The sequence below is a fragment of the Hylobates moloch genome, unplaced genomic scaffold, assembly GCF_009828535.3.
Source record: "Hylobates moloch isolate HMO894 unplaced genomic scaffold, HMol_V3 SCAFFOLD_12, whole genome shotgun sequence".
NCBI classification, from domain to species: Eukaryota; Metazoa; Chordata; class Mammalia; order Primates; family Hylobatidae; genus Hylobates; species Hylobates moloch.
The window spans coordinates 58,169,997-58,190,722 of NW_026652287.1; the positions used below are offsets into that span (position 1 = coordinate 58,169,997).

Sequence of the window (20,726 nt, forward strand, 5' to 3'; positions counted from 1 at the left end):
GGCGGGGAGGGCGTGCCTGGCAGGACAGCGCGCGCGGCAGAACGGCGGGCGGCGCTCCTCGGGTAGGCCCCCCACCCCCCCGCATACCCCCCGCTCGGCCCTGCCGGGGCCCGAACCCGCGTCACCCGCCGTGTTTACATTCCACCCGCGCCAGCCACGCGGCTTTTTGCCGCGCCAGCGCCGCTCGGCCCCGCCCCCGGCGCCCGCGGCCCGCCCCTCGCCGCCGCGCGCCAGACTTCTCCCGCGTCCCGCCCGCCGCCCCGCCCCGCGTCCCGCGCCCCGCGCCCCGCGCCCCGGCCCTCGGCGCGCAGGCCCTGTCACTTGGCCCCGCCCCTCCCGCCGGCCCCGCCCCTGATTCCCCGTCCCTGCGCCTCGCTGGCCGGCGCCGTGGAGGGGCGGGCGCGGGGGCGGGGCGAGGGACGGGGCGGGACGGGCTCTGAGTCCCGCGCGGCCGCTGAGGGGCTGGGAGCCGCGGCGGGGCGGCGCGAGGGCGGGCCGGGGCCGGTTCCGCGCGCAGGGATTTTAAATGTCCCGCTCTGAGCCGGGCGCAGGAGCAGCCGGCGCGGCCGCCAGCGCGGTGTAGGGGGCAGGCGCGGATCCCGCCACCGCCGCGCGCTCTGCCCGCCGACTCCCGCCGCCGCCGCCGTCGCCGCCGCTGCCTGCCGGGACTGGAGCGCGCCGCCCGCCGCGGAGAAGACCCTGGTGAGGCTACTGCCGCGGGCTGCGGACAGGGATTCCTGGGGCCCAGACCGCGCCGGGGAGCTGGGTGGGGGCGGGGTGCGGCCGGGTCGCGGGTCCCCGGGCGGCGGCGCGGGGCGCCCCGGGAGGGTGCTGGGAGCGCGGCGGAGTGGGGCGGAGGGGACACTGAGGCAGCCCGGGCCCCGGGAGGCGACGGGCTGGTGAGGGCGGCGGGGTCGGCGGGACCCCGGGTCAGGGGTCGGCGGGGGCGCGGGTCGTGGGTGACAGGCCACCCCGCCATCGGCCATCTTCCTGGCCCGCCCGGCCGCCCGCGCGCGAGGGGGGAGGGGTGCTGGGCCCGCGGCCTGACCCCGCCGCCGCCTCACCCCGCGCCGCCCCGCAGGCCTCAGGCCGGAGCAGCCCCATCATGCCGAGGGAGCGCAGAGAGCGGTGAGTGCCCGCGCCGCGGGGCCGGACGGGACGGGACGGGTGGCGTGGGGGAGGGGCGGCCGCGGGTGCTCACCCGGCCCGGTGCCACCCGGGTCCACAGGGATGCGAAGGAGCGGGACACCATGAAGGAGGACGGTGGCGCGGAGTTCTCGGCTCGCTCCAGGAAGAGGAAGGCAAACGTGGCCGTTGTGAGTACAAAAGAGACAGGTTGGGGAGCATCCCCCCCCATCTCACCTGGGTACCCGACTTGGCTCTGCCTGCGGGGGCGGGGGTCCCTTGGGCAGGAACGGAGCTCATAACCTGATCAGCTTTCTCCTCTTCTCTCTGTTTTTGTCTTGTTTGGTGTGTTTCGTTGGGGTCATGGGGGTGGCTTCATGTTAGTTTTTGCAGGATCCAGATGAAGAAATGGCCAAAATCGACAGGACAGCGAGGGACCAGTGTGGGAGCCAGGTAGGTCCGCCCGGGGTTGGGCCTCTGTGGAGGTCCTTCTCCCTGTGGGTCACATGGGGTTTCATGCTGTCTTGTCTCTTGCTGGAGACACTCTGGTGAGAGTGAACTTCTCTAATGCAGCCACAGCCCATATGGCCCAGCACTGTACCTGTCAGTGGGCACTGGCCAGTCCTGGGATTCCAGGAAGCTTGGTGTTCCTGACTGGCACCGTCTGAGATTACAGATATGTGCCTAGCCTGGAAGAACCAGAATGGACATCACATTATTCAGCCCTCCCCTTCTGCCCAGGAGGAAACTGAGACTCAGTTAGAGGAAGAAAGTAACCCAGAGTCCTGTGCCATCCAGGGGCAAAGTTGGGCCCTCGGCCTTGCTGTAAAAGCTGGTGAACTGGGGGAGGGTTCCTGGGTGTTCATAAGCAACAACTTTCCCCCTATCTACACCTATTTTTCTTGTCATGGTGTTTAAGGACCTCCTCCATCATCTGTAGGTCAGGTTTCAAATTCTTCTCCTCTTTCTGGCCCTGGAAGTTCTTCTAGCCCCTCCAGCAATTACCTGCATTGATCCCCAGCTCAGCCTGACCTCAGCAAGAGTATCAGTGGAACATTCAGTGTAATGATAGGTGGTGTCTCAATACATTTTTTTTGACTGCTTTTCTTTTCTCACCTTAAGGAGTTCCTGCCAAATTTCCTGCATGCAGTGTGATAATTATTATAATATCAGAAGTTTCTTGCAGGAAAAGCTTGTACTATCTCTTTACTTTCAGAAATGGCTGGAGACTGTAGTTATGGCTCCAGTGGGGGAAGCAGCCTATCTCTAAACTAGCTGGTCAGGCCTTCTGACTCTATCACAGATAAACGCTGAACAGAAACAGTGTTCGACCTGAGTGCAGGGATCCAAGCTAGGTTAGCAGAGGAGCAACTCACTTTGCAGAGCAGCAGCCAGGGTAGTTCATCTGGAAGCAGGAAGGGTTTCAACATAATGGGCCGTGTTCTAAATAGCAGTTGTCACTGCATGTAAGATCCCCCAAAATAAGCATTTCTGAGGAGGGTCCACTGACTATTGGGGGTTGCTGATTTCCTTTTTCATTCAAAGAAATCATTTCAGAGAAGGAAATGAGATGGCATATCCCAAGTTTTTTTTTTTCTCCCCTTAAAGTACATTCAAATCAAGCAAGTTGATTTTTTAGGTAATATAAAATGAATTCTGACTTTGTGAAATTCAGGATTGTTTATTTTCCCAGCTGTGTTTTGAATAGAAAAGAAACTTCCAGTTGAAGATGAAGCAGGGCCGTCCCTGTTGCATTCTTGGAGTTTTAGAAGCATGTCTGTTCTCAAGGATAGCCTGAGCAGTGACGAGGGGGCCTGGGACGGATTGTGGCTCTGTCCCCTGGCCACAGCGTGGATAGCTGTGCTGCCGGAATAGCCTTACCATTTCCCACTAGAAGGCATTTTCGTGGTTATCCAGAGATTAATGGCAACAGATTTCTGTACATTTTGTAGAGTCGATAGCTTAAATATTAGCTGTCTATGTATGGAGCAGTATCTGTGTTATTTCTTTGTGGAGATTTCATGAAACTAGAACTTGGGGGTACAACAGAACCTTTTTCCTTGTTCACATATAGAACTTTTCTGTGGAGTTATCATAGCTTCCCCCAAGTATGACAGTCTTGAGCTACTTGGAGCCACTGTGCTAACCTCTTATGTAACTGCTTCATCAAGACCACATGGAAGCTTTTTAATTTTCATCTTAGGCTGTTCTTAATGAAAAGAATACCCTTTTATCTAAGACCTACTTAACACGTCCATTTTGTTGTTTAATTTTTTTGCACGAGACTCAATCTTTCTGTTGAAGTGGAATCCTGGACTGTTACTTTTCAGAAAATAATCCTACATAAGGAAAAATTGGCATGAGGAGTTGGAGTGGTTAGGAATCCTGTTGATCTCTTACTGTTATCTCGTTCCTTCCTAAATAAAGTCAGATGGATCTTGCTTTGAAACTTGGTGTACATTCAAGTTAAGGACATAGACTTAATCTACCTCATCCACTGGTCCCTAAAAAGGCCAACTTTGGAAACCATTTGTCTGCTGATGGTTCACCTAGTTTGGGAACTGCTGCTGGACTCATCTATGTCCAAAGGCCTGCTCTCAGATGTGCCAGCCATCTGGCTGCAGAGGGTGGCACCCAGCATTATGCCTTCAAGACTAGAATTCATTCTTCCTGAATGAAGAACAACTTACAGCGGTTGTAATGTGACCCTTTTTGAGTCAAGGAAATGCCACCCGCACATAGTACTAGAACTGAAAGGAAGCAGCCTTGCTCGCACAGCTGTTGGCAGGAGCTGTCATGGATAATTTGCATGCCCAATTCTTTGTACATTGGGTGGGGAAGAGCTTTATCTGGCTTTGCTCTTCTAACTGAAAGTGCTTGGGCTTCCTCTGAAGGCACCCAATGTGCTGTGGTCACCACTATGTGCTGTGTCTTCGAGGTAGCACTTACAGCCGGAGTTTCCACGTTCATTTATAGTGACCCCAGTTGTCTATTTTGTTCTTTAGTCAATGTTAATGGTCTCTGCTTTTTTTTTTTAGGACGGAGTCTTGCTCTGTCACCCAGGCTGGAGTGCAATGGCGCAATCTCGGCTCCCTGCAAACTCTGCCTCCTGGGTTCAAGTGATTCTCCTGCCTCAGCCTCCCGAGTAGTTGGGATTACAGGCGTCCACCACCACACCCAGCTAATTTTTGTATTTTTAGTATTTTAGTAGAGATGGGGTTTCACTAGGTTGGCCAGGCTGGTGGGTCTCTGCTTTAAAAAAAAATAGAGAATGCCGGGTGCGGTGGCTCAGGCGTGTAATCCCAGAACTTTCAGAAGACAAGGCGGGAGGATGGCTTGAGTCCAGGAGTTCGAGACCAGCCTGGACAACATGGCGAAACCCCATCTCTACAAAAAAAATACAAAAATTAGCTGGGTGTGCTCGTGCGTGCCTGTAGTCCTAGCTGCTCAGGAGGCTAAGGCAGGAGGATCGCTTGACCCCAGGAGGCAGAGGTTGCAGTGAGCTGAGATCATACCACTGCACTCCAGCCTGGGCAACAGAGGGAGACCCTATCTCAAAAAAAAAAAAAAAAGCCAAGTCTCAGACTTTCATATGGCTTCCATGCTAGTGGGATTGTTACCTGCCTAATATCTTCAGCAAAGTTACTATTTTATAACTTTAAAAATCAAACAGACTTCTTAGAGTAGGAATAGCTTTAAAAATGAAAATATTCTAAATGGACTTTAGTGTTTTTCAGATATTGAAAATTGAATACATATCTGAAACCTTTAAAAGAAAAGCATAGTGCTTTGGTTTATAATAGTTCCCTATTTCATCGGGTATTTGAATTACCCTGCAAGACTCAGCAGATTCAGAGGTCTTAAGGAGTGTTTAGGCTAGCTTCCTGTAGACTTCATAGTATGACCTGTGACCATCACTTGATTTGGTTTTAACTAGGTGGATGTTCATTCTGTTTGTTTCGAGTTAAGGAAAAGAAAAAGTCCTTTATTGTTTAACATATTTGGCTAGTCCTGCAACAAAAAGAAAATGTCACATCTGATGGGTTTTTGTTTTAAGCTGAGAGGACTTTAATACATATGGCAGCCAATTTACATTTTTGATCTTTTATACTAATGAATGTGAAGTGCTTATGTAAATATTTTTATTGACAATTCTGTTTTACTTTTAAGAAATTTTAGTAGATGCACTGTACTCATTAAAAAACAAATCTTTGAGTTGTGACAAAAAATATCATAATGTATCTTTTTGGAAGCACTTTCAGAAGTCATGCCTAGTATCTTACTGAGTTGCAAGTGAATTTGTAATGTTTTTGGGTAATGTAAGAGCTGTTTGCATCTTATCTCACCTCTCCTGTATATTTTTCATTTACAGCCTTGGGACAATAATGCAGTCTGTGCAGACCCCTGCTCCCTGATCCCCACACCTGACAAAGAAGAAGATGAGCAGGTTTACCCAAACTCAACGTGCAAGCCTCGGATTATTGCACCATCCAGAGGCTCCCCGCTGCCTGTACTGAGGTCAGTGCCCACTCTGCCACGTGGCTTCCAGGTCTCTTATTCCATGTTCCCCTTTATCCCTCATAGCATGGACGCATTCTTAACCCCTTTGTGGGCCTCATTTTTGTTGTGTGTTTTGTTGTAGCTGGGCAAATAGAGAGGAAGTCTGGAAAATCATGTTAAACAAGGAAAAGACATACTTAAGGGATCAGCACTTTCTTGAGCAACACCCTCTTCTGCAGCCAAAAATGCGAGCAATTCTTCTGGATTGGTTAATGGAGGTGAGCTTGAGTCTTCCTGTTCGCTTCATGAAAGCACTGAGCATTTCCAGCATTTTTGTGTATTAGGACCTCTGTGTGGTTTATTCCCTTAACACGTTCTCCATCTCTGAAGCTATATGGTATATTTACTGCAGTGGTCTTTCTGTTTTGCTTGTATTCTTAGCAAGAATTTCTGAAATCTTTTTATCCTTCAGATGTTTTAAAATTGGCATCTAATTTTTTCCATCCAAGTTTAAATAATTGTTAAGATTGTATTTTCCAGTAAATTGTAACTGTTAACATTTGAGCTTTGTTCATTATGTTCATTCATTAAATTGATTTTTTTTTTTTTTTTTGAGATGGAGTCTTGCTTTGTCACTCAGGCTGGAGTAACAGTGGCACAATCTTGGCTCACTGCAACCTCTGTCTCATGGGTTCAAGTGACTCTCCTGGCCTCAGCCTCCTGAGTAGCTGGGATTACAGGTGCACGCCATCACGCCCAGCTAATTTTTGTAATTTTTTTTGTTTTTTTTGAGACAGAGTCTTGCTCTGTCACCCAGGCTAGAGTGCAGTGGCGCGATCTTGGCTCACTGCGAGCTCCGCCTCCCGGGTTCACGCCATTCTCCTGCCTCAGCCTCCCGAGTAGCTGGGACTACAGGCGCCCACCACCGCGTCTAGCTAATTTTCTGTATTTTTAGTAGAGATGGGGTTTCACCGTGTTAGCCAGGATGGTCTCGATCTCCTGACCTCGTGATCTGCCCGCCTTGGCCTCCCAAAGTGCTGGGATTACAGGTGTGAGCCACCGCACCTGGCCTAATTTTTGTATTTTTAGAAGAAATGGGGTTTCACCATGTTGGCCAGGCCGGTCTTGAACTCCTGACCTCGTGATCCACCTGCCTCAGCCTCCCAGAGTGCTGGGATTACAGGTGTGAGCCACCATGCCCAGCTAAATTGCTTTTAAATGTATCCACTGGGATGCATATATCACCTCCTTCATAGCTACTATCATAAATTGTAAACATATATGAACAACCTTATCTTAAACAGGTCTGACATTGCCCTTTTTTAACTTCTTGGAATCCATTCCCTTTTTCACCATTCCCATTTATTCTAATAAAATATATTGTTCAAATCCTGGCTGGGCACGGTGGCTCATGTCTGTAATCCCAGCACTTTGGAAAGCCAAGGCAGAAGGATCCCTTGAGCCCAGGAGTTGGAGACCAGCCTGGGCAACATAGCAAGACCCCATGTCTTTTTTTTTTTTTTTTTTGAGATGGAGTTTTGCTCTTGTTGCCCAGGCTGGCGTGCAATGGCGTGATCTTGGCTCACCACAACCTCTGCCTCCTGGGTTTAAGCGATTCTCTTGCCTCAGGCTCCCGAGTAGCTAGGATTACAGGCATACGCCACCACGCCCGGCTAATTTTGTATTTTTAGTAGAGATGAGGTTTCTCCGTGTTGGTCAGGCTGGTCTTGAACTCCTGACCTCAGGTGATCCGCCTGCCTCAGCCTCCCAAAGTGCTGGGATTACAGTCGTGAGCCACTGCGCCTGGCCCTCGAGACCCCATTTCAACAAAAAATAAAAAATTGTCAGGGTATAGTGGCTCACGCTTGTAGTCATTACTAGTGGGGAGGCTAAGGTGGGAGGATTGCTTGATCGTGGGAGTTGGAGCCTGCAGTGAGCTGTGATAGCGCCACTGCACTCCAGCCTGGGTGACCATGAGACTCTGTCTCAATTTTTTTTAAGTGATTTTTAAAGATATTTGGACCATTGGATTGGCTTCTGTGTTTTGAGACAGAGTTGCTCTGTCACCCAGGCTGGAGTGTAGTAGTGCAGTTACGGCTCACTGCAGGCTCCAATTCCCGGGCTCAAGCATTCCTCCTGCCTCAGCCTCCCCAGTCGTTGGGACTACAGGCATGAGCCACTATACCCTGCCAATTTTTTATTTTTTGTTGAGATGGGGTCTCGCTATGTTGCCCTGGCTGGTCTCCAACTCCTGAGATCAAGGGATCCCCCTGCCTTGGCCTCCCAAAGTGCTGGGATTATAGGTGTGAGCTCCAGCACCCAACTCAAATCTTTTCTTGGTCCACACTATTTTATTTCTCTTTAACAGTTAATCAAAAGAACAAGTATAACAAAATTTGATAGATAATGGTTAAACATAAAAGATGAGATTTTATTGGTAGTGTATCTCTTACTGGGATGAACTGCGGTAGCGTGTAGTTTCTTGATTAAGGGAAGCTTCCTAGACAACCTTGTAAGACTTGAATGGGTGAGAAGTGGGCTTTTCTTCTGAAGTGGAAGGACATCTTAGGCAGACCCGCTTCATGAAAACATGTAGAAGTTGAGTGTGTAACTACAGAAGTACCCCTCATCCTCGGGGGTACATCCCAAGACCCGCAGGAGATGCCTGAAGCAACAGATAGTACTGAGCTCTAGATATGCTATGTTTTTATTCCTCTACTTTCACGTTTTCACTTAAAGAAAGCACTTCATGGCTTCTCTTTGGCGTTTCCAAATAGCCAGCATCACTACTCTTGCCCTGTGGGGCCATTATTCAGTAAAATAGGGGCTGCTTGCTTGAACACCAGCACTGCTGTGCTGTGACAGTCCATCTGATAACCTGTGTGCTACTGAGTGACTAACAGGCAGGTGGCCTACTCCACGGGGATGTGCGGGCAAGGGGATGATTCACATCCCAGGCAGGTGAAGGTGGGACAGGCCAGAAGGGCCCCTCATTTAAAACCTATCAGTTGTTAGCCTGGGCACTGTGGCTCATCCCTATAATTCCAGCACTGTGGGAGGCTGAAGCAGGCAGATCACTTGAGGCTAGGAGTTCAAGACCAGCCTGGCCAATGTGGTAAAACGCCATTTCTACTAAAAATACAAAAATTAGCTGGGCATGGTGGCGGGTGTTGGTAATTCCAGCTACTTGGGAGGCTGAAGCAAGAGAATCGCTTGAGCCTGGGAGGTGGAGGTTGCAGTGAACCAAGATCACAACACTACACTCCAGCCTGGGCGACAGAATAAGACCCCTCTCAAAAACAAAAAACAAAAAACAAAAAACTATCAATTGTTGAGTTCAGGAACTTTGCATTTTATATTGTCCTTCACCAAAGTCATTACAAGTTTTGGTTTTTTTTTCCCCTCCCTCAAGTAACTGTTCTAAAACTTACTAAATATGTTTTCAGGTGTGTGAAGTCTATAAACTTCACAGGGAGACCTTTTACTTGGCACAAGATTTCTTTGACCGGTATATGGCGACACAAGAAAATGTTGTAAAAACTCTTTTACAGCTTATTGGGATTTCATCTTTATTTATTGCAGCCAAACTTGAGGTAAATCATTTTCAAATATTTGTTCTATAATGTGTGTTATTTCTCGAGCTCCACTGAGATTGGGGGAAGAGGTTGGCGCTTTGTCTATAGCACTCATCCTAAATTTTTCTAATTTGCTACCCTGTAAAGTTAAGACACATGCCAAAAAGAAAAAAGGCTGGAAGGTGACCAGGAAGAGAAAAGTAGTGAGGGTATGGAAGACCTAGGTTCATGTAGTTACACTGAGTAAAAAAAGAAAAAAAGAACTTTGGACTAAGATAATAATTTTGGGCCCGGGGTGGTGACTCAAGCCTATAATCCCAGCACTTTGGGAGGCCAAGGCAGCTGGGTCACTTGGGCCAGTAGTTTGAGACATGGTGAAACACCGTTTGTACTAAAAATACAAAAATTAGCCAGGCGTGGTGGCATGTGCCTGTAATCCCAGCTATTCGGGAGGCTGAGGCAAGAGAATTGCTGGAGCCCAGGAGGCAGAGGCTGCAGTGAGTCGAGATCCTACCACTGCACTCCAGCCTGGGCAACAGAGGGAAATTCTGTCTAAAAAAAAAAAAAAAAAGAAAAAAGAAAAGATTAAAAATTTGTGTATGATTATCAAAGGGTGTATGGGCCCAACTTTCAAATGTGTTAAAGGTACTAAAAAGGGGATATTTCAAGAGTACCCACAGTGAGTCAAAGTTCCATCCATTTATTTAAGGGTGGGTAGGAGTTGTGTTTCTGTTTTTTTTTTTTTTTTTTTAACAACCATTGGAGTGGCTTCTGTGTTAATCCCATCAGTGCACCCTCTCTCTTTCCATGCTAGGGTGCTGAGAAGTCATTTTGGATGCATTATAAATTGAGACTGTTAGAGATTGGCTTTGGTGCTAGTGGCATCTTTTACTTCCTTTCAGGAAATCTATCCTCCAAAGTTGCACCAGTTTGCGTATGTGACAGATGGAGCTTGTTCAGGAGATGAAATTCTCACCATGGAATTAATGATTATGAAGGTGGGTTCCAGTGAATTTTCCAGCCATTTTTTAAATGCGTACGGCAGATCTTTTCCACCTGAAGTGTGGGTGCCTCTGGGAGGTGTTCTCCAGCTGGACACATTGTGGCATGGAACATGGCTACACTTTGAACTTCTTTTCTCAATCATCGGTCTCTTTTCTCTCTGTTTTCCTTTAGGCCCTTAAGTGGCGTTTAAGTCCCCTGACTATTGTGTCCTGGCTGAATGTATACATGCAGGTTGCATATCTAAATGACTTACATGAAGTGCTACTGCCGCAGTATCCCCAGCAAATCTTTATACAGATTGCAGAGGTAAGTGGCTCCATCACGTCCGTGGGGCCACCTTCCCTGCAGCTGGAGTGAGGAAGTCTAGAAGAGGCGTGTGGTGGCATCCATCTCAGCGTTCTTTTCTTCTCCGTAGCTGTTGGATCTCTGTGTCCTGGATGTTGACTGCCTCGAATTTCCTTATGGTATACTTGCTGCTTCGGCCTTGTATCATTTCTCTTCATCTGAATTGATTCAAAAGGTTTCAGGTAAGTTGGCTTTCCAACGCATGCGCAAACAAGGTGTACTAAGCTTACATCCAGTTGTCAGCCTCAGATTAAGCCTATGATGTCTTCACCGCAGGGTATCAGTGGTGCGACATAGAGAACTGTGTCAAGTGGATGGTTCCATTTGCCATGGTTATAAGGGAGACGGGGAGCTCAAAACTGAAGCACTTCAGGGGCGTCGCTGATGAAGATGCACACAACATACAGACCCACAGAGACAGCTTGGATTTGCTGGTCAGTGCTGCTGCTCCTTTCAGTCCTTCTTGGCCAAATTCTTAAAACTGTCTAAATAGGCCAGCCACGGTGGTTCAGGCCTGTAAACCCAGCACTTTGGGAGGCCGAGGTGGGCCGATCACTTGAGGCCAGGAGTTCAAGACCAGCCTGGCCAACATGGTGAAACTTTGTCTCTACTAAAAATACAAAAATTAGCTGGGTATGGTGGTGGGCGCCTGTAGTCCCAGCTACTCAAGAGGCTGAGGCAGGAGAATCGGTTGAACCCGGGAAGTAGAAGTTGCAGTGAGCCGAGATCCCACCACTGTACTCCAGTCTGGGTGACAAAGTGAGACTCCATCTTGAAAAAAAAAAATTTAAAAATTAAAAAAGAAAAAGCCTATGGTAATTGAAGCCCAAGTATATGTTCTACTATAACGTGTTGTCCCTTTTATTCTTACCAACAGGACAAAGCCCAAACAAAGAAAGCCATGTTGTCTGAACAAAATAGGGCTTCTCCTCTCCCCAGTGGGCTCCTCACCCCGCCACACAGCGATAAGAAGCAGAGCAGCGGGCCGGAAATGGCGTGACCACCCCATCCTTCTCCACCAAAGACAGTTGCGCGGAAGCGCCTGCTCCACGTTCTCTTCTGTCTGTTGCAGCAGAGGCGTGCGTTTGCTTTTACAGATATCTGAATGGTAGAGTGTTTTTTCCACAACAGAAGTATTTCTGTGGATGGCATCAAACAGGGCAAAGTGTTTTTTATTGAATGCTTATAGGTTTTTTTTAAATAAGTGGGTCAAGTACACCAGCCACCTCCAGACACCAGTGCGTGCTCCCGATGCTGCTATGGAAGGTGCTACTTGACCTGAGGGACTCACACAACAACAAAAGCTTGAAGCTGTGGACGGCCGCGGTGGTGTGGCTCTCCCCGCGGGTGTTCTGGGCTGCGTTGTACCAAGTGGAGCAGGTGGTTGCGGGCAAGCATTGTGCAGAGCCCACAGCCAGCTGGGCAGGGTGCTGCCGTCTCCACATTATCAGTTGACAGTGTACAATGCCTTTGATGAACTGTTTTGTAAGTGCTGCTATATCTATCCGTTTTTTAATAAAGATAATACTGTCTTTGAGACAGCTGGTTTTATGAGCTGTGTCTGGTAACTTAAGGTAGCAGTCAGCCTTAATTGTGGCTATATCAATTTCTGTTTTTTGACTTCATACTTCTCATACTTGAGGCTCAAGTCTGTCTGTCTTTCTTTTGTTTTGTTTGTTTGTTTGTTTGTTTGTTTGTTTTTGAGACAGGGACAGGGTGCTCTGTCACCAAGGCTGGAGTGCAGGGGCACAATCTTGGCTCATTGTAGCTTCTGCCTCCCGGGTTTAAGCGATTCTCCTGCCTCAGCCTCCTAAGTAGCTGGGACTACAGGCGTGTGCCACCACACCCGGCTAATTTTTTTTTTTTTTTTTTTGAGACGGAGTTTTGCTCTGTCTCCCAGGCTGGAGTGCAGTGGCGCGATCTCGGCTCACTGCAAGCTCCGCCTCCCGGGTTCACGCCATTCTCCTGCCTCAGCCTCCCGAGTAGCTGGGAATACAGGCGCCCGCCACTGCGCCCGGCTAATTTTTTGTATTTTTAGTAGAGACGGGGTTTCACCGTGTTAGCCAGGATGATCTCGATCTCCTGACCTCGTGATCCACCCGCCTCGGCCTCCCAAAGTGCTGGGATTACAGGCGTGAGCCACCGCGCCCGGCCAACACCCGGCTAATTTTTGTATTTTTAGTGGAGACGGGGTTTCACCGTGTTGGCCAGGCTGGTCTCAAACTCCTGACCTCAGGTGATCCGCCCATCTCAGCCTTCCAAAGTGCTGGGATTACAGGTGTGAGCCACCTCACCCAGCCTTGAGGCTTAACTCTTTCAGTCACATACATTTTTCAATGTATTTGATGGAAAGAAGACTTTAGAAGTGGGCTTCAGCTGCAGCCTGTCTGCCTCCTGGTGCCCCCTAAGCTGGAAGTGAGGAGTCCACCTGGTATTTGTCTCACCACGCCCTGCACTGGTGGCTGCTCACACCAGGTTTATTGGCCATCAGTGGCAGTAGTGGTGAGGTAATGTCCACACTGAAGAGGATTCCTAGGTGTAACTTCTTAGGACTGGTTAAAGGCCATAAGGAATCAGATCTTAGCCTAAAGAATAAGTGAATTTTTATTTGGATAACTTTTAACATAGTAGCCTAAAACTGCTTTTAAGAAGAAAATGCAGCCGGGCGTGGTGGCTCATGCCTGTAATCCTAGCACTTAGGGAGGCCAAGGCGGGCGGATCACAAGGTCAGGAAATCGAGACCATCCTGGCTAACACGGTGAAACTCCATCTCTACTAAAAATACAAAAATTAGCCAGGCATGGTGGTGGGGGCCTGTAGTCCCAGCTACTCAGGAGGCTGAGTCAGGAGAATGGCATGAATCCACGAGGTGGAGCTTGCAGTGAGCTGAGGTCGTGCCACTGCACTCCAGCCTGGGCAACAGGGCGAGACTCCGTCTCAAAAAAAAAAAAAGGAAAAGAAGAAAATGCGGCTGGGCGTGTGGCTCACGCCTGTAATCCTAGCACTTTGGGAGGCTGAGTTGAGCAGATCACTTGAGGTCAGGAGTTGGAGACCAGCCTGCCCAACGTGGTGAAACCCCACCTGTAGTAAAAATACAAAAATTAAGGCTGGGCATGGTGGTTCAGGCCTGTAATCCCAGCACTTTGGGACCCAAGGCAGGCAGATCACCTGAGGTTGGGAGTTGGAGACCAGCCTGACCAACATGGAGAAACCCCATCTCTACTAAAAATACAAAATTAGCTGGATGTGGTGGCACATGTTTATAATCCCAGCTACTCGGGAGGCTGAGGCAGGAGAATCCCTTGAACCTGGGAGGCAGAGGTTGCAGTGAGCTGAGATTGCACTCCACTCGCTCCACTGCACACCACTGCACTCCAGCCTGGGCAACAAGAGCAAAACTCTGTCTCAAAAAAAAAAAAAAAAAAAATTAGCCAGGCGTGGTGGCACACACCTGTAATCCCAGCTACTGGGGTGGCTGAGGCAGGAGAATCACTTGAACCAGGAGGCAGCAGTTGCAGTGAGCCGAGATCATGCCACTGCACTCCAGCCTGGGTGACGGAGTGAGACTCCATCTCATTAAAAAAACAACAACAAAAAAGGCCGGGCACAGTGGCTCACGTGTGTAATTCCAGCACTTTGGGAGGCCGAGGTGGGCGGATCACCTGAGGTTGGGAGTACAAAACCAGCCTGACTAACATGGAGAAATGCCATTTCTACTAAAAATACAAAAAAAATTAGCCAGGTGTGGTGGCACATGCTTATAATCCTAGCTACTCATGAGGCTGAGGCAGGAGAATCACTTGAACCCGGGAGGCGGAGGTTGCGGTGAGCGGAGGTTGCACTCCAGTCTGGGCAACGAGAGCAAAACTCCGTCTCAAAAAAAAATAAAAAGAAAAAAATGCGAGGTAGAGTTATATGTCAGCCAAGCGCATGATGCAGCCTCTTCGCTGAGCACTGATGGAGTCACCAAGTGCCTTGCTAATGATTGCTGCCCACTTACAGGCCTCGTGTACAGCTCACGTGACTTTTTTTTTTTATGTACTTTTAGTAGAGACGGCAGTTCACCATGTTGGCCAGGCTGGTCTCGAACTCCTGACCTCGTGATCCGCCCACCTCAGCCTCCCAAAGTGTTGGGATTACAGGTGTGAGCCACCACGTCTGGCTGCTCACACGACTTTTTTTTTTTTTTTTTTGAGAAGGAGTCTTGCTCTGTCACCCAGGCTGGAGTGCAGTGGCACGATCTTGGCTCACTGCAACCTCCACCTCCCCCCTGTTCAAGATTCTCCCACCTCAGTCTCCCAAGTAGCTGGGATTACAGGTGCCCGCCACCACACCCGGCTGATTTTTGTATTTTTAGTAGAGATTGGGTTTCACCATGTTGGCCAGGCTAGTCTTGAATTCCCGAACTCAGGTGATCTGCCTGCCTCGGCCTCCCAAAGTGCTGGGATTGTAGGCATGAGCCACCGCATCTGGCCACTCACATGACTTTTTACTGAATATTCTTCGAGTGGTGGTCTTTCGGAGTCTTGTGTTTGACTAACAGTGCTTCATCATGTGTGCCAGTGCATACAAGGAAGGGTGAATGAACAAATAAATACTGCTTATTTTCAACTTGGTATTTTATCTCATTTGGCAAAAATCTAAAGAAAAAAGCAGCCATTTGAAATTCCTAACCATATGCAGTGAGCCAAGATGGCACCATGGCAGTACAGTCTGGGCGACAGAGCAAGATTCCATCTCAAAAAGAATAAAATCTGTAACCATATTTGTATGAAGTTGGAGAGACCTTATTTTTGACATTGACGTAGTTCTGGCAAATTTTTTTTTTTTTTTTTGAGACGGAGTCTCACTCTGTTGCCAGGCTGGAATGCAGTGGCACAATCTCAGCTCACTGCAACCTCCACCTCCCGCGTTCAAGGCATTCTCCAGCCTCAGCCTCCCAAGTAGCTGGGACTACAGGCACGCACCACCACACCCAGCTAATTTTGTATTTTTAGTAGAGACGGGGTATCTCCATGTTGGCCAGGCTGGTCTCAAACTCCTGACCTCAGGTGATCCGCCCTCCTCGGCCTCCCAAAGTGATAGGATTACAGGCATGAGCCACTGCGCCAGCTTTTCTGGCAAGTTTTATTTATCTATCTATTTATTTTATTTTATTTTATTTTATTTTATTTTATTTTATTTTATTTTATTTTTTTGAGATGGAGTCTCGCTTTTCCACCCAGGCTGGAGGGCAATGGCGCGATTTCGGCTCACCGTAACTTCTGCCTCCTGGGTTCAAGCGATTCTCCTGCCTCAGCCTCCTGAGTAGCTGGGACTACAGGCGCGTACCACCACACCCGGCTAATTTTTGTATTTTTAGTAGACACGGGGTTTCTCCATGTTGGCCAGGCTGGTCTCAAACTCCTGACCTCAGGTGATCCGCCCTCCTCGGCCTCCCAAAGTGATGGGATTACAGGCATGAGCCACTGCGCCAGCTTTCCTCGGCCTCCCAAAGTGATGGGATTACAGGCATGAGCCACTGCGCCAGCTTTTCTGGCAAGTTTTATTTATTTATTTATTTATTTATTTATTTTATTTTATTTTATTTTATTTTTTTGAGATGGAGTCTCGCTTTTCCACCCAGGCTGGAGGGCAATGGCGCGATTTTGGCTCACCGTAACTTCTGCCTCCTGGGTTCAAGCGATTCTCCTGCCTCAGCCTCCTGAGTAGCTGGGGCTACAGGCGCGTACCACCACACCCGGCTAATTTTTGTATTTTTAGTAAAGATGGGGTTTCACCGTGTTAGCCAGGATGGTCTTGATCTCCTGACCTCATGATCCACCCCCCCTCGGCCTCCCAAAGTGCTGGGATTACAGGCATAAGCCACCGCACCCAACCCTCTGGCAAGTTTTAATACTACAGTTATCCTAATAAATGCATTTGTAAATCTACATGTAATGGTATTTAGTCAAATGATAGGACTAGCAAGTTATTTCTTCACCTTAGGCAGAGATGTTCTAGTCTTAAAAAGCAGTGAGTTTTTGACTGGGCGTGGTGGCTCACACCTATAATCCCCGCACTTTGGGAGGCCGAGTTGGGCAGATCACTTAAAGCCAAGAGCTTGAGACAAGCCTTATCTGCAACCTTCGCCTCCCAGGTTCAAGTGATTATCCTGCCTCAGCCTCCTGAGAAGCTGGGATTACAGGCACCTGCCACCATGCCCGGCTAATTTTTTTTGTATTTTTAGTAGAGATGGGGTTTCACCATGTTGGCCAGGCTGGTCTCAAACTCCAGACCTCGGGTAATCCACCTGCCTCAGCCTCCCAGAGTGCTGGGATTACAGGCGTAAGCCACCTTGCCCGGCCTACATTTGGTATTTTTTTTTTCGGAGATGGAGTCTCACTCTGTCACCCACGCTGGAGTGCAGAGGCATGATCTTGGCTCGCTGCAACCTCCGCCTCCCAGGTTCAAGCGATTCTCCTGCCTTAGCCTCCCAAGTAGCTGAGACTACAGGCGCCCACCACCATGCCCTGCTGATTTTTATAGTTTTAGTAGAGACGGGGTTTCACCATGTTGGCCTGGCTGGTCTTGAACTCCTGACCTCAGGTGATCCGCCTGCCTTGGCCTCCCAAAGTGCTGGGATTACAGGCGTGAGCCAGTGTGTCCGGCCTACATTTGGCATTTTCTAAGCAAAAAGATGGCAATAAAAAATTTCTATTTCCAAAGTTTCATAAATTTGAGAGCTTGACACATTGAGGTAACAGCAAATTTGAAAGTACGCTTGAGGCTAGGCACAATGGCTCACGCCTGTAATCCCAGCATTTAGGGAGGTTCGAGGTGGGCGGATCACTTGAAGTCAGGAGATCAAGACCAGCCTGGCCAACGTGGTGAAACCTCATTTCTACTAAAGTACAAAAAATTAGCCAGGTGTGGTGGTGGGCGCCTGCAGTCCCAGCTACTCAGGAGGCTGAGGCAGGAGAATCACTTGAACCAGGTAGGTGGACATTGCAGTGAGCTGAGATCATGCCACTGCACTCCAGCCTGGGTGACATCCAAAAAAACAAACAAACAAACAAACAAAAAAACACATTTGAGGTAAATATTAATTCATAGGTCATTTAGCAACCCACCGTATTACAGAGGGTGCTAGAATATGCTGAAATAAGAATGCCTTATATGTAACTTGTTGGAATGCTGCATTTCTGGAAGTCAAAGCTTTTTAAGTGGCAGTGTTGTCACAGGCAGCTCTTAATCATTGGTGCTAATAAAGGCTAAGTCCCGAATGGGTAAATGACATCATATTAATCAATCATGTCTATACTCAGGAACCCTAGGAGCTGCTAGTAAGTAGAAATCAAAGTTCCCTTGTAAGAGGAGCTTTTTCCACTTGCTAGTAATCCGTGCTTTGGCCTCTCTCTCATTGGCTGCAAATACCCCTTGACCAAGTCGCTTATGTTCTGCTATTCAGCTAAAGTCAGATGAGGCCACAAGAGACACTAGGGTGAAAATGGCAGCTCAGTCAACTTGGGTGAATGGATGTCCTGAGGAGATGTGTTAGCAAGAAGGACCAGAGAAAGGAGGTGATGTGGCCCCTTGATCTAACTCTTGGGTTAGCGATGGAGAAAGAGCGAGCGATTCACCAACCCTGGAGACACTGAATTGTGGTTGAGCAGACCATATCCTCATATCCCGCCTCAGCTCACAGAATTCACTTGCGGCCAGGCACAGTGGCTCATGCCTCTAGTCCCAGCACTTTGGGAGGCCAAGGTGGGCAGATCGCCTGAGCCCAGGAGTTCAAGACCAGCCTGGGCAATATGGCAAAACTCCATCTCTACAAAAAATTTAAAAATTAGCTGGTTGCTGGGCGCCGTGGCTCACGCTTGTAATCCCAGCACTTTGGGAGGCCGAGGCGGGCGGATCACGAGGTCAGGAGATCGAGACCACTGTGAAATCCCGTCTCTACTAAAAATACAAAAAAATTAGCCGGGCGTGGTGGCGGGCGCCTGTAGTCCCAGCTACTCAGAGAGGCTGAGGCAGGAGAATGGCGTGAACCTGGGAGGCAGAGTTTGCAGTGAGCCGAGATCGCGCCACTGCACTCCAGCCTGGGTGACAGAGCGAGACTCCGTCTCAAAAAAAACAAAAAAAAAATACAAAAATTAGCTGGGCGTGATGGCGCATGCCTGGAGTACCAGCTACCCAGGAGGCCGAGATAGGAGAATCACCTGAGCCTGGGAGGTTGAGTCTGCAGTGAGCCATGATTGTGCCACTGCACTCCAGCCTAAGCATCAGAGTGAGACCCTGTCTCCCAAAAAAGAATGTACTTGCTAGAGTTCGCCAGAGTTGTTGTCATTTCTCTGCCCACTGTGCCTGACAACAACAACAACAACAAAAAACCCTGGTCCTCAGGTGGTGGGAGTCAAGGGTTTTCCAATGCCATCTTCCCTGTGTGGAACACGGACAGCTTACTCTTTCATGATGGTTATTTGGTACCATGTGGATAAATACATGATGCAGAGGTTCACACTGACTTTTAGTTTCTAAGGCAGGTAGAGCCATGGAGCCCTTTTTTTTTTTTTTTTTTTTTTGAGACGGAGTCTCGCTCTGTCGCCCAGGCTGGAATGGAGTGCAATGGTGCAGTCTCGGCTCACTGCAAGCTCTGCCTCCCAGGTTCACACCATTCTCCTGCCTCAGCCTCTCCGAGTAGCTGGGACTACAGGTGCCCGCCACCACGCCCGGCTAATTTTTTGTATTTTTAGTAGAGAGGGGGTTTCACTGTGGTCTCGATCTCCTGACCTCGTGATCCGCCCGCCTCGGCCTCCCAAAGTGCTGGGATTACAAGCGTGAGCCACCGCGCCCGGCCTCATGGAGCCCTTTAAGATTCAGAGCATGGCACCCAATACATGTCCATCCCTCTAACTCATACACAAACGAGATTGGAGTTTATTCGGGCAAAATTAGGCTCTAGCTCCGAGCAAGGCTAGAAAGAGAAATCAAATCTGATAATGTCTAGTCATATTTACCCAACCGTGCATTTTCCTACCACATGTTCCACATTTTGAAATTCAAATCACATTATACCTTGGACATTGTTAGAAGACTATTTTTATCCCTGCTGTAATCATCTAATTTGCTGATCACAGGTCTCAAATTGCCACAGAGAACTCAATTTTTGAAAGAATTGTCCTGTTTGATCAAATATGTTATTCAAGCAATGCAGTCATTTGTTCCACAAGGTTACCTGCCAGGCAGAGTTAACCAGGAGTAATAGCATTAGAAGCCTACACTTAAAATCAAGCATTAGCTAATCCGCCTGCGACAATAGAGTCTTAAATATAATTTGCTGCAGATTCTTCAGTTCCTGCACCAACAGACAATTGCATTCTGTATCCAATGAGCATAGATTTTTTTCCTACCTCGTCCCAATTCCAAATGTAACTTCAAAAGACTCTAATGTACTTGGTTGCATAGGCTTACCAGGTACTCTTTCCTGGGAGCCTCACATGGGAGGGGCAACGCTATCCTTTATTCAATAAACAGCATCCCCCACCTTTTAAATCATTTTCCTGATCAATGCCAATTCCAAAAGTTGTGTGGCATCTGATTTTGCAGTGCAGTTCAAGTCAAATGCTGGCTTCCCTGGGGTTGGTGTGTGAGGGGCCCTCGATGGAGCCCCTGCTGAGTGTACACTGCCAGTCCTGGAGACACGAGCTCAAGGGAGGCTGGGAGACCGGTGAAGCCCTGGAGTCCCCAGAGGGCACTGGTATGAAATGAAAAGGTAGCACTCTAGGAGCAGAGCAGCAGCAGGACTCAAGCTCGGGAGGTGGGGCTGTGGAATGCTCTCCAGCAGTCACAAAAGCCCTCACAAATAGGGAAGAAAGGTGAAGAGCTGACAAGACCACATCACAAGGGGCTTTTGCCGTCAACTAAGATGGGTGTGGTTTCCCCCGCAGCAGGAAGCCGGTGTTTGTAAGACAGGAGTGACTTGCTCAGAGCCGGTTTGGAGGAAGAGGTTGATGAACCAGTGCAGAGTTATGTGTCTTTGTGCCGTAAGAAAATGACTCTGCAAGTCGGGCATGGTGGTGTGCACCTGTAATCCCAGCTATTGGGAGGCCAAGGTGGGAAGTATCGCTTGAGCCCAGGGGGTTGAGGCTGCAGTGAGATATGATGACACCACTGTACTCCAGCCTGTGCAAC

General features: G+C 48.9%; 1 protein-coding gene across 3 annotated transcripts; it reads left to right on the forward strand.

Annotated features, from left to right (window-relative positions):
* The first annotated feature begins 493 nt into the window (after nucleotides 1–493).
* Nucleotides 494–12,091, forward strand: CCNE1 (cyclin E1). Of its 3 annotated transcripts, none has more exons than XM_032170333.2 (12): nucleotides 494–702; nucleotides 1,082–1,128; nucleotides 1,229–1,316; nucleotides 1,519–1,578; nucleotides 5,498–5,643; nucleotides 5,768–5,903; nucleotides 9,072–9,218; nucleotides 10,103–10,198; nucleotides 10,377–10,511; nucleotides 10,621–10,732; nucleotides 10,827–10,984; nucleotides 11,428–12,082. In XM_032170333.2, the coding sequence occupies exons 2-12, from the start codon at nucleotides 1,106–1,108 to the stop codon at nucleotides 11,548–11,550; spliced, it is 1,224 nt and encodes a 407-aa protein (XP_032026224.1). In that variant the 5' UTR covers nucleotides 494–702; nucleotides 1,082–1,105; the 3' UTR covers nucleotides 11,551–12,082. The 3 variants fall into 3 exon arrangements, with proteins under 3 accessions (XP_032026224.1, XP_032026225.1, XP_032026223.1); XM_032170332.2 differs by having other exon boundaries at nucleotides 495–702; nucleotides 1,510–1,578; nucleotides 11,428–12,091; XM_032170334.2 differs by lacking the exon at nucleotides 10,377–10,511 and having other exon boundaries at nucleotides 1,510–1,578; nucleotides 11,428–12,091.
* Nucleotides 12,092–20,726: the final 8,635 nt, after the last annotated feature.